The sequence below is a fragment of the Hyla sarda genome, chromosome 11 (assembly GCF_029499605.1).
Source record: "Hyla sarda isolate aHylSar1 chromosome 11, aHylSar1.hap1, whole genome shotgun sequence".
Lineage (NCBI taxonomy): Eukaryota > Metazoa > Chordata > Amphibia > Anura > Hylidae > Hyla > Hyla sarda.
This window is the reverse complement of record NC_079199.1, coordinates 73,770,913-73,784,907: the sequence shown is the minus strand read 5'-3', so window position 1 is coordinate 73,784,907 and position 13,995 is coordinate 73,770,913. Positions and strand designations below refer to the sequence as shown.

Genomic DNA, 13,995 nt, shown 5'->3' with positions numbered 1-13,995 from the left:
AACAGTGCCAACATTCAGAGCCACCGAAGCTCCCACAGCCGACTCTTGCACAAAGCTGCCCCCCTCCCGTTAGGGAGCAACCTAATGTGCCAAGGCCTTCCTTGCGCATCACTGGGCCAATATCTCTGTCCGACCACACAGCTGATACCTTCTCTGCTCCACCACTGTTACTACAAACAGCGACGGAGCTCACCGCCCCACTAGAATCCATACTCTCCCCACTCTAGCAGAATTCAGGCAGGGCTGAAAAATGGGGTTCACGCAGTGAGCTGACCCTACGGCCATTTCGGGGGGGTAAGGGAGGGGGCTATATAAAAATGTTAGCTTCTCCTGGAGCTTGGTCTTCTTCTTTCTCCTTCCCCCAGGTTCCTCCTCTTTTAAATCATCTCCAAACGTGAAGTCCTGGAGGCAACCTGGGGACTCCAGGAGCTGGATGTGGGCCATCAGCACCCCTCCCTGATGACTGGTGCTGCTCTAATCCCCCGAACCGCCAGAGCAGTGGCTAGATGACATCGCCACTTGCCTTGCAGGGAGCCCACTGTATGGGGTCAAATGCTGCAGACCCCCGGGTGGATTTGGCTCAACATATTCGGCCTCTGAAGTGTCTCCTTCCTCCTCCACCAGTGGCTGAAGCCCCCTCAGTTTTCTTTGCTTCTCTCTCTCCATTTCTGCAAAGCGATCTTCATTCTGAAGCTTTTCTTTGAATGCTTTGAATGGCCCGTTCTCCAAAATAAATGTTTTCCTTTTCTTCAGATTGCTGATGCTTGCTTTTAGCTGTTTAATCCTGGCTGACAGCTCAGCCTTCTGGCATTTGGACACTGTGTCCATCAAGGCTTTTGCCTCCTGTACCTCCTCCTGGAGCCTATACCTGCTGCTCCTTGCTTCCTCATACCCATGAAGTACCTCCGCCACCCAAAACCCATAGGTGGTTCAGAGCTCCTGGGCCCTTGGCATTCCCCAATCCTCCACACCTTCATGGGCATTTAGCTTTTCTCCAGGAGGAGTATCACAGTCCATATTATCAAAGCTTGTCTTCACAGTACCTGTAGTACCTTTTGTAGCTTTGCTGCTTGTAGGAGCAGCCTTGCGGCTAATCTCTGTATCCATATGCTCAGGAGGGGTTGGAGATATATATCGCTGCATCTCCTTGCAGAGCGCCTTAACCCAGAGATTTCTGGTGCAGTTCCTGATGCTGGTCCCTCTGCAATAGGTCGCTGGCTCCCCCCTGTCCCCCGCAGACCTGTTTCGCGGGGCAGGTGTTGGGGTTCTCCGCTCCTCGCTCATACCAGGAAACAAACTCTCCTTCTGGGGAAAGGAAGGTCGCTCCTGGGAGACAGATGGATCTCTCTCCAAGCCGAGCACACAGCAAACCCAAACAGGGACTGATTCTAGAGTCTGTATTATGGTGGGGACTGATTCTGGGGTCTGTATTATGGTGGGGACTGATTCTAGGGTCTGTATTATGGCGGGGACTGATTCTGGGGTCTGTATTATTGAATTATCTGATTCTGGGGTCTGTATTATTGAATTATCTGATTCTGGGGTCTGTTTTATGGTGGGGACTGTTTCGGGGGTCTGTATTATGGTGGGGACTGATTCCCGGGTCTGTATTATGGTGGGGACTGATTCTGGGGTCTGTATTATGATGGGGACTGATTCTGGGGTCTGTATTATGGAGTAATCTGATTCTGGGGTCTGTATTATGGTGAGGACTAATTCTGGGGTCTGTATTATGGAGTGATCTGATTCTGGGGTCTGTATTATTGTGGTGACTGATTCTGGGGTCTGTATTATGCAGGGGACTGATTCTAGGGTCTATATTATGATGGGGACTGATTCTGGAGTCTGTATTATGGTGGGGTCTGATTCTGGGGTCTGTATTATGGTGGGGACTTATTCTGGGGTCTGTATTATGGAGTGATCTGATTCTGGGGTCTGTATTATGCTGGGGACTGATTCTAGGGTCTGTATTATGATGGGGTCTGATTCTGGGGTCTGTATTATGGTGGGGACTTATTCTGGGGTCTGTATTATGGAGTGCTCTGATTCTGGGGTCTGTATTATGGTGGTGACTGATTCTGGGGTCTGTATTATGCTGGGGACTGATTCTGAGGTCTGTATTATGGTGGGTGGTGATTCTGGGGTCTGTATTGTGGTGGGTGGTGATTCTGGGGTCTCTATTATGGAGTAATCTGATTCTGGGGTCTGTATTATGGTGGGGACTGATTCTGGGAGTCTGTATTATGGAGTGATCTGATTCTGGAGTCTGTATTAGGGTGTCTGTATTATGGTGGGGTCTGATTCTGGGATCTGTATTATGGTGGGGACTGATTCTGGGAGTCTGTATTATGGAGTGATCTGATTCTGGAGTCTGTATTAGGGTGTCTGTATTATGGTGGGGTCTGATTCTGGGGTCTGTATTATGGTGGAGTCTCATTCTGGGGTTTGAATTATGGTGGGTCTGATTCTGGGGTCTGTATTATGGTGGGGTCTGATTCTGGGGTCTGTATTAAAACGGCTATCCATGTTGAACAGTAATAGGAATCAAGATGGCAGACAATCCATTTATGCCACCTCAGCTAAAACAAGTATACACAACGGCTTACATCCCATGCTTTACTATCTATGTAAAAAATTATTCTAGGGCTATTTCTTCACCATTCTTATTCACAAACCGTGTCTGGTACTGCTGCTGAGTTGAAATTCCAGGCAAATCTTGTAGAAAGTGGGGTTGTCACATGAGGGAAAAAACTTTTTTTTTTTATTTATTTAAAAATATTTAATATTTACCAGCTGCTGGTGGAAGTAAAATAGTGTTTTCTGTTTGCTGCCCCCTCTGTCTGTGTCGGAAACTGTTCAGAGCAGGAGAGGTTTGCTATTGTGATTTTGTACTGATCAGGATAGTTCCTGACACAGACAGAGGAGAAAGCACGTAGCAATATGTCTGAATGGAAGGACTGCATAACTTCTGCCAGGATATAGAGCAGCTGACAACTACTGGAAAGATTGAGATTTTTAACCCCTTAATGATGCTGCGATTTCTTGTTTTTTGTGTTTACATTTTTTCTCATCCATAACTCTTCCAAATTTTCAATTACAATTACAACAATACCCAATTCATATGGGTTTTGTTTTATTTTGTTAGTGAAAAGAAATATAACTTTTTGTAAGGAAATTAGTAGGCTTAAAATTGTCCACTTCTGACCCCTATAACTTTTATTATTTTTCCGCATGTGGGGCTATATGAGGGCTCATTTTTTGCGCTGTGTGTAGTGATATGTAGTTTTTAACTGTACAATTTTTGCTTTTAATGCCCTTTTTGATAACTTTTTATGGATTTCGGGTATTTTTTTTTACGTTTAGGGGACAATTACATGGAATCTTTTGATTCTTAACACTGATCAGTGCTATGCTATTACACAGCATTGACCAGTGTTATCTGTGGTCTGTTGCTCTAGCCTGCATAAAGAAGATCCAAAGGCACGGAGGAAGGTAGGGACCCTCCGGCAGTCAGTAAAGGTGATTGGGAGTGCACGATTGCCTTGCGGTGGTCATGATCACCCAAAGCAACCAGCTTTGATCGCGGGATGTAAAGGATTACTAGCCTTGCAGCAGTGATCGCCGCTGCAGGATATTAGCTGCGGCCCCTGGCAGTTGATTCCAGCCAGTGGTTGCGTGATATGGAGCAGCATGACTTCACAATCCCGCTCCGTAGCTGCTCCCCTTTTTGCAGGAGATACCCATTCGCCCTGGGGAGGGAAGAGGTTAAATAGTTTACATATCTGTATAACTTTCTGACACCAGTTAATATGGAAAATAATTATTTCTCTGGAAAATAAACAAATGTGCACTAATTATGGATTGGTTGCTCACCTTTTTTATATAGCATTAACTAAGGCGATCTACTGAGATTCTCTTCAGTGTTTGGTTACATTAATACTGCCTGAGCATGCTCAGAAAGAAAAAAAAGAGGAAGTCAGCTATATCATGTGATCGCAACCACTGTAATGCAGCAACAGCAGAAGTCTGCAAGTAGACACAGGAGCCCCCCCCCCCCCCAATTAAATGATGCACAGAAGCCAGGTGAGAATTTTCATGGCAACAGTCCCAATGTGACAGCACACACAGGGGGAGATTTATCAAAACCTGTCCAGAGGGAAAGTTGGTAAGTTGCCAATTGCAAACAATCACATTGCCTCTTTCATTTTTAAGAAGTGATCTGATTGGTTGCTATGGACAACTCAGCAACTTTTCTTCTGGACAGGATTTGATAAATCTCTCCCCACAGTTTCTGCACATGGTGATCCGTGTAATGGTGGCATGTGGTCTGCCAAATCCTGCATACAAGGGATTTTTCTTATATTATAACATGTGTGAACTTATGGAATGTGGTGGTTACCTTTTTCATTATCTACTGTGTGGAGATTATACAGATTATACAGACGAGGGGCAAGTACCCCGAAACAGCTGTCTGCAGATGGGTACTCTTTCCTTCTGGAGAGAGAGTTCTGGCTTGGCATTAATCCCGATTAGCTTTTTATAATTCCGTAACTGGAGCTAAGCTGATACCAGGGAACATCGCCTGAAAAGGTGATGTAATGAGCTGATTTGCATATTCCCCTATATATATATATATATATATATATATATATATATATAAATATATACAGACATTTATATATTTTGTGTAAACACTCTTCTATCTGTAAGGTTATTGTAGATATGTAAAAATCTGTAATTTCTCATTTCAGGGTTCTGTGCATCATTGAGATGAGGAGGAGGCTGCCAAACTGTAGGTGGTAGTAAACAGTGACCTCCTCATAGAGATGATAAACGAACGGATGCCACTGTGGGACAAATCCCATCTCCAGCATCACAACAAAATCGCCTGCAAGCGGCTGTGGGAGGATATTTTCCGGGCACTTGTCACTACCAGGAACAGCCTATCCTCTTTAGAGAAAGAGAAATCAGGTATGGATTTGACTCAATTTTTATAGTGAAATGATGGATATGTATATATTTATTTATTTTTTATGCTTATAGAAAAAATTATAAGAAAGAGATGGAGGTCCACCAGGGACCGTTTCATGAAAGACCTCCAAGAGAAAGCATCGCGACCAAGTTGCTTGGCAGCTCCCATCTTTTTCTCAGATGGATTGCTGTGCCTTTGCCTGTAGTGAACATATATATCCCTAGTTAAAGTGTTGGTTTTCTCCTTTCATTAAGGGGTACTCCGTTCCTAGACATGTTATTCCCTTTCCAAAGGATAGGGGATAAGATGTCTAATCGCGGGGGTCCCGCCACTGGGGACCCTCGAGATCTCTCCTGCACTATCCCCTGTCATCTGGTGCATGGAGCGAACTTCGCTCCGTGCCTGATGACTGGCAATGTAGGGGTCGGAGGCTCATGACGTCACAGACCCACCCCCTCAATGCAAGTTTATGGGAGGGGGTGTGGCCTCTGGCCCCTGCATCACCAGTCATCAGGCACGGAGCGAAGTTCGCTCCGTGCACAATATGACAGGGGAGTTCTGCAGGAAAGATCGCTGGGGTTCCCAGCGTCGGGACCCCCACAATCAGACATCTTATAAGATGTCTAGGGGCGGAGTACCCCTTTATGAACTATATCAATTTCCAACACTAAAGTGCACTAGCAGCACTATTAGATGTGTTTCATCTAACCAGTTGTATGCTCCATATGTTCTATTCATCTCCAACACTAGAGTCACATGACCTGCCAGTCACCTGATTGTTTCACATGACCTGCCAGACACATGTTCTGCCAGTCACCTGATTGTTTCTTGCACACTATCATTTGCTGGTGAGTGGGACGTCCTTAGGCCAAACGTCTATGATATTTTAATCATCACACCTCCACTATTGTAACCTGTGTTTTTATGTATGTATGCACGCTTTTTGTGATTTTTTTTTTTTTGCTACTTAGTCCCTCACCCTTAGGGTGTCTTAATGTGTCATATAGATTTGTACGCTGCTTTGTATATTGATCTTTAAGAATAACACAATGTCATTGTATGGTAATCATTGTATGATGTCACTTTCACATCGTATATTTAAACCCTGCTTATATGCGCTTGTTTGCTTGATAATGGCTGTGTGAGATAGCCGAAAGATAGCTAATGCTGATGAATAAAGTCATGTCTTTTGCCGTTTCTGAACTCAACACCATCTCTTTAGAAAAAGAAGAAAAATATTACCCAATTATTTGGATGTTTGCTCTATTCTATTTCAGGACTGTCTCTAGGCTTGCTGATCCAGATATTCCACCACATGCCAGAACTCCCGGTACAATTGTCTTAAGTATTGGAGAGCAATCGAAGGAAGCTTCCCTATCAGCTAACTTTTTCAACATTTCAGCTCCAACAGGGGTTAGTGCCCTTTTTGGTGAGCTGTTTCAGGGGCAGAGAAGATATGTCTCGGATTTTGAAGATCTTGTCACTGTGCTAAGAGATGCCCTGACAAGAATGAAACAACTCATGATGAGGTATAAGGAGGAAAATACCTGCCTGCTTGCCTGACTGGAGGGGGCAAAGACAGCAGAAGCCCCTTCTACCCATCTTGGGTTTTCAAAAATCTTCTTCCTGACATGGAGCACATGCTGATTGAGAATCAGAACGAGTTTCACAGTATTCTCCTACAAAACCTCCCTGAAATCATGCGCCGCCCCTCCAACCCCCACCTACCCCAGTCCGATGCCAGGCCCCATTCTATATCCCTTCCCAGCCCCAGTCCTATTCCCACCCCCAGGGCCAGTCCTATGCCCCTCCGCAGTCCCAGTCCATTTTCACCCCCCTGCCACAATCCCATTCCAACACCTAAGCCTGGGCCAAATATTTTCCCAAATTGATTCCCTGTTAAAACCTCCTCCCAGCCCCATGCCCAGCCCCAGTCTTATGCCCATCTCCAGTCCTATGCCCTTCCCCAGCCTCTATCCTATGCACCTTCCCAGCCCCAGTCCTTTTTCACAATCCCATTTCACCACCCTGCCACAATCCAATTCCACCCCGACTCAGCCTCTTTCCCACTCTCAGCCCCATGATCTATGCCTGGGCCAAATATTTTATCAAATTGATTCCCCTTGCCAAAAATTCTCCCAGCCCACTCCCTCTTTTCAATCCATTCCTCATTGCACTACCCTTCCTTCCCAGTCCCTAAGCCAAACCCCATCTTTTTTCCACTCCCCTCTTTTCAATTCCCACACCGTCCACACCTGTCACCCACCATGTCTCCTATTCCGAATCTTATTCCCTCCACACCCCCATCTCTTTTCCCAGAGGCTTTTAGAGAAGGCAGGAGGATAATCTGCCAAACTCTGAGATACAGAGTCTAGCATCTACCTTAGAACCAGTTGGTAACAGAGACACTAATTTGCGTCAGCTCTGAGGATGACTCGCGATGAATAGACCAAATTACACCAGAAAAAAACTGTTCTTTGTATTGTCCAAAATGTTTTTAAAAAATTACATTACTGACATTTCAGTACAGCACAAAGTTTTAAACAGTTTTTTTTTTTTTATATTTTGCATCCAGTAAAAAAATGTTGCATGCAAATTTACTTTGTTGGGTTTTTATTTCTATTAGAGAAGGAGAGATCTGTCTTTGGTAAATAGGACTGAACACTACGGCGAGGAAAGAGCAACACCTCTTCACCAAAGACAAAATGGAAACCTGGGCATACACAAATACAAAGTTTGTCTTTGGTGAAGAGGATTGTTTCTCTCCTCGTCCCAGTGCGGTCTGCACACTAAAGCGAGGAGAGAGCCAAACCTATTTACCAAAGACAAAATGGATATGTGGCAATATACATAAAATAATGAAACTGCGCAGAGGACAAAAATACAATACAGAAACAATTGGAAGAAAAACAAAGTCCCCTGAAAAAACAAAAACATTAAACTGTCATGGGCAAAATTTTCCGAAAGAGGAAGAAAGTTAAGGAAGGCGAAAAAGTCCATTCAGACCATTTACTCCTGCCAGTCCAGCCATCCATGCTCTCTGAGAAAAAAATTCAGAAAACTGGTCTCTCATGCGGGCAACAGCCAGAGTAGTCCAACAAGGAGACGCTTCCACAGATGGCAAAGCTGACTCATTTCTTGGTACCAAACGGGAATAGACTGATTGGTTAACACAAAGATGTGGAGTACCACTGCTGCTTTAACCACCTCATCCACAACTGTTAGAGACATTTGAATTGATCAAGTGAAAATCCTCCATCTTGAGGTGGGAATGCCAAAAGCACATTCTTCAAAATGTCTGGCACGGGTCAGTGTTTAATTGTAGATCCCTTGGCGGAAGTTCAGTCTGCGTCCGTCTGGAGATGGCTTTAAACAGGTTGCCACACATCTGGAAGGCCTCATCAACCACAAGAACAGAGGGGAAAGTAGGTCCATCAGTTCCAGGAAAGGGCCTTGCTGCAGGAAGTCCAAACATGCCAGAATAAAGCCTCCTTCCCATGGCAGAGTTCTGGAAGACACGGGAGTCGTTGGCTCGCCCATATGACCTAATGTCCACAGTAACAAACTTGTACTAGGCTGAGGTAGAAAGGCTTCTGGATCCGGATGTGCTTCCATTCACTGCACAAACCCAGTTGGGAAACTGTCACTTTCCAAAACTTGTCTTCAATGCCGATCTACTGTTGTGTAGAAGGCGATGGAATGAATTCCTCATAAAGACAATACCACAGGGCCTTGCAGGTGTCCCACACAATGCCTGAGATTGTAGACTTTCCAAGCTGGTACTGGAAATGCAGCGATGAGAAGAAGAGGTACAACTGTGGAGGTAGAGGTACTACTGTGGAAGTTAAAATAGCATTTTATTGTAGCACATTCAACGCGTTTCCGGCCTTGAAAAGGCCCTTCATCAAGAGCCTCTGTCATGCTACAATAAAACATTATTTTAACTTGTTTATTAGAGTTTAGTCTCTTTTGATCTACATGGTCCCGCACTGCAGAAAAATATCCTTTTTCACCATATGCATCTTATTCTGCTACCGATTGACTGAGGTCAGTAATCGGAAGGATTGCAAGCTGCAGGACCTTTGATATCCACTATACAGGCGATATAGGTGTTGTTCTCTGAGCGCAACACTATAGAGTGAGTGGATCACTTTCTTTTTTTAACTGAACTTACCTAACAGTACTTCACTAGGGGTGCGTGTCTTTTTTCACTTGCTTCCCTTAAAAACAACAGAAGAGGAAGACACTGTGCTACAAACATCCAATTAACAAGAAGCCCACCACATAAAATAACACACACAAGCACACCAGTCGCTACAGTGTCAGATCAACCCCCCCTATCCCTTGAGAGAGAAAAAGAATCCAGTGGGTTATCCCATCAAGTCAGCCTGGTGAGTTTTACCAAATAAGGCATCTAAAATGAGCCACGGCAACCAAACTTTGTCAAATTTCTTGGGACACTACAGACTAAAAAAGAGCCTAATAGAGTGGGACATATATAACCAGGATAATCCAAGATGGGTGAGGGGCAATACTGTCCCCTTCCAGGACATGTCCCCACATTCTTACAGACACCTTAATCACTCCTTTCAAACAGATCTCTGTGGCAAGGAGAAATGGAAAGTCTAGATGATCATGTAGGAACTGCATGTGTAGTTTCCGAAAAAAGCAACTAATGGACAAATCCACACCGCATGTAGGAAAGTCCCCACCTTCACACAGCACCTAAATCACAGATAAGAGAAAGAAACTCCCTTTTTGTTTGTTTCACAGGAGTGTAATAGAGACAACGAATAAAGCAAGAATGTATCAGATCTCTAGCACTAACCACAGTAATAGGTCCGAGGTATGAGCAGGCACATCAGTTTTTCCACTTCAAAAAAAGCAGCAGCAAGTAATTATGCATTGTTTTTGTCCCATCACCACTTCTCTAGGAAAGTACACTGAAAATTTTAGGGTAAAACCAAACAAGCCTTCAGCCACATGGGGCCAGAGTGTGGTAGGTAATCGTTGCACAAGTTTAACAAAAAGTTTGTGTGGCAATCGACTGCTGCATATTTGCTGCATGTGGCCGCCTGCTTGTGTTGGTTTTACCCATACATTTTTATAGTCATGCTTTTCTCTTCAAGGAAGTATAAAGTCAGTCAATTATTTAATACTCACAGGAGTTGAAAGTGGAACTTTTCTAGAGAGATAGGCCACATTCAGTCCATCCACCACAATATCATAGGGCGGTCGAGAATCCACAAATTTAAAAAATGTCTGCAGTTCCTACAGAGACAAAACACAACACAAAAGGCAGCATTATCATCAATTACATTTTCTCCAATCACTTGTGTGAGGCAACATGTATAGAATTCTAAAAATGTTAACTATAGGCATATAAGTGGTAAGGCGTGCATAAAACAGACATGATATTTTGAAAAATTTTACCAAGTAACAATGCATAAAATCTGGGGAAATGCATTACATTTTAAAATTCAGTAGCACTTACAGATTCAGCAATTCCTCAGAATCTTAGTAAGTACCCTATCATAATTTGTATTTTAGTTTATAGAAATAAACTGCTTGATTTTTTTGAATTAGTGTCAACTGTTCTATGTAACACATTGACACTGAGAATGATGCCAGTAAAGCTAAAGCTTCACAAAGTACAACAAAGGTCAACACAAAGTGTGGCTTTATCATGTTCAGAACATGGCATGCAATACTAATCAATTAATTAGTATATATGAATCTAGTATGTATTGATCTAACATGGCTCCATTCCAAAAGCTGATTTCACTGGCTCTGCTGCTCACATTCTTTATACTATAATGGTAACATGTTATGATTATTTGAAAAAAAAAAAAATAGAATAAAGAACATATATTATTATATCTTTTCATGCGACAACACTGAAGACATTACTCTACTACAATGTAAAGTAGTAAGTGCACAACCTGTATAACAGTGTTTAACCTCTTAAGGACCCAGGGCGTATGGATACGCCCTCACACCCTGGGCCTTAAGGACCCAGGGCGTATCCATACGCCCTGGCGTTTTCCGGTCCCTGCCGCGAGCCAGGCATGATAGGAAGCGGATGCCTGCTGAAATGCTTCAGCAGGCATCCAGGGCAAACGCAGAGGGGGGCCATGTCTGCCCCCATGTCGGCGATCGCCGCAAATCGCGAGGGAAATCGCCCCTGCGATCTGCGGCGATACCGGGCTGATCGGGTCTCTGGGACCCGACCGCCCGGTAATTTTGCATGATCCCGGTTGTCACAGACAGCCAGGACCATGCTGAAGGCTAGGAGCGAGGTGGCAAGCCTGCCACCTCCTCCTATCCCCTGCGATTCTTCGGTTAGCTAACCGACCAATCGCAAGGGGGGGGGCGGTTACTTCCTCCTGCCCTGCCCGGCCCCTGGAAGTCCGGAGAGGACGGGAGGAAGACCGGAGGACGCGGCGGGGGACGTGGGAGTGCTGGGGCCCGGCCCCGGTACTTACCTCATCCCTGAAGACCCGGATCCCGGCGATGAAGACGGCGGCGGCGACAGGTGAGTTCCTCTTCAGCCGTGGTCGGGCCCTTTACAGCAATGCACGTCGCCGTAAAGCGACATGCATTACTGTAATGGGCCCCTGTATACTACAACTCCCAGCATGCCCAGACAGCCCTTGGCATCTGGGCATGCTGGGAGTTGCAGTTTTGCAACATCTGGAGGTCCACAGTTTGGAGACCACTGTGCCCTTCCAGATGTTGCAAAACTACACATCCTCAGCATGCCCTTACTGTCCAGGCATGCTGGGAGTTGCAGTTCTGTAACATTTGGCCCTTCAGATGTTGCAGAACTACAACTCCCAGCATGCCTGGAGAATTTTGGCATACTGGGAGTTGTAGTTTTGCAACATCTGGAAGGGCACAGATTGGGAACCACTGTATTAGTGGTCTGCAAACTGTAGTCCTCCAGATGTTGCAAAACTACAACTCCAAGCATGCTGGGAGTTGTAGTTCGGCAACATCTGGCTCTAAAGAATGTTTGGGAGTAGTGGTTTTGCAACAACTGGAGGCACACTGGTTGAGAAACATTGTCTGTTTCCTAACTCAGTGTTTCCCAACCCGTGTGCCTCCAGTTGTTGCAAAACTATAACTACCAGCATGCACTGATAGACTGTGCATGCTGGGAGTTGTAGTTTTGCAACAGCTGGAGGTTCCCCCCCCCCCCCCCCCCCCTGTGAATGTACAGGGTACATTCACATGGTCAGTGGCTTACACTGAGTATCAGGCTGCAAGTTTGCGATGCAGCAAATTTTGTGCGGCAGCTCAAACTCGCAGCGGGAAGCTCGCTGTAATCCCCCGCCTGTGTGACTGTACCCTAAAAAACACTACACTAACACAAAATAGAATAAAAAGTAAAAAATACTACATACACACATACCCCTACACAGCCCCCCTCCCCCCCCCAATAAAAATGAAAAACGTCTGGTATGCCACTGTTTCCAAAATGGAGCCTCCAGCTGTTGCAAAACAACAACTCCCAGTATTGCCGGACAGCCGTTGACTGTCCAAGAATGCTGGGAGTTTTGCAACAGCTGGAGGCACCCTGTTTAAGAATCAATGGCGTAGAATACCCCTATGTCCACCCCTATGCAAATCCCTAATTTAGGCCTCAAATGCGCATGGCGCTCTCTCACTTGTATTTCAAGGCAACAGGTTAGGGCCACATATAGGGTATCGCCGTACTCGGGAGAAATTGCGTAACAAATTTTGGGGGGCTTTTTCTCCTTTCACCCCTTATGAAAAGGTGAAGTTGGGGTCTACACCAGCATGTTAGTGTAAAAAAATTAATTGTTCACACTAACATGCTGGTGTTGCCATATACTTTTCATTTTGACAAGGGGTAAAAGGGGAAAAAGCCCCCCAAAATTTGTAATGCAATTTCTCCCGACTACGGAGATACCCCATATGATATGTGGGCGCAAAGTGCTCTGGGGGTGCACAACAAGGCCCAGAAGGGAGAGTGCACCATGTACATTTGAGGCGATTTGCACAGGGGTGGCTGATTGTTACAGCGGTTTTGACAAACGCAAAAAAAAAAAAAACCCACATGTGACCCCATTTCGGAAACTACACCCCTCACGGAATGTAATGAGGGGTGCAGTGAGAATTAACCCCCCCACTGGTGTCTGACAGATCTTTGGAACAGTGGGCTGTGCAAATTAAAAATTTTGTACAGCCCACTGTTCCAAAGATCTGACAGACACCAGTGGGGGGTAAATGCTCACTGTACCCCTTGTTACGTTCCTCAAGGGGTCTAGTTTCCAAAATTGTATGCCATGTGGGGGTTATTTTGCTGTCCTGGCACCATAGGGGCTTCCTAAATGCGACATGCCCCCCGAGCAAAATTTGCTCTCAAAAAGCCAAATATGATTCCTTCTCTTCTGAGCATTGTAGTTCGCCCGTAGTGCACTTCTGGTCAACTTATGGGGTACCTCCATACTCAGAAGAGATGGGGTTACAAATTTTGGGGAGGTATTTTCTGCTATTAACCCTTGCAGAAATGTGAAATTTGGGGGGGAAACACACATTTTAGTGAATTTTTAAAAACTTTTTTACATATGCAAAAGTCGTGAAACACCTGTGGGGTATTAAGGCTCACTTTATTCCTGGTTACGTTCCTCAAGGGGTCTTGTTTCCAAACTGGTATGGCATGTGTTTTTTTTTTTTTTTTGCTGTTCTGGCACCATAGGGGCTTCCTAAATGCAACATGCCCCCCAAAAACCATTTCAGAAAAACGTACTCTTCAAAATCCCCTTGTCGCTCCTTCGCTTCCGAGCCCTCGCCGAACACTTTACATAGACATATGAGGTATGTGCTTACTCAAGAGAAATTGGGCTACAAATATAAGTATACATTTTGTCCTTGTACCCCTTGTAAAAATTCAAAAATTGGGTCTACAAGAACATGCGAGTGTAAAAAGATTGTGAATTTTCTCTTTCACTTTTCTGCTATTCCTGTGAAACACCTAAAGGGTTAAAAGGCTGACC

The 13,995-nt window shown here is 44.9% G+C and overlaps 1 protein-coding gene and 1 long non-coding RNA gene across 5 annotated transcripts in view; one reads left to right on the top strand and one right to left on the bottom strand.

Annotated features, from left to right (window-relative positions):
- The window catches only part of LOC130295488 (uncharacterized), a 118,295-nt gene extending 110,761 nt beyond the window's left edge, over positions 1-7,534 (top strand). For both annotated transcript variants that reach the window (XR_008848852.1, XR_008848853.1), the window contains 2 exons: positions 4,752-4,971; positions 6,250-7,534. This is a non-coding gene — a long non-coding RNA (uncharacterized LOC130295488). The remainder of the gene's footprint in view (positions 1-4,751; positions 4,972-6,249) is intronic.
- PRORP (protein only RNase P catalytic subunit) overlaps positions 1-13,995 on the bottom strand; it is a 134,200-nt gene that overhangs the window by 54,264 nt on the left and 65,941 nt on the right. For all 3 annotated transcript variants that reach the window (XM_056546292.1, XM_056546294.1, XM_056546293.1), the window contains one exon: positions 10,136-10,243. In XM_056546292.1, coding sequence (XP_056402267.1) covers positions 10,136-10,243 — 108 coding nt within the window. The remainder of the gene's footprint in view (positions 1-10,135; positions 10,244-13,995) is intronic.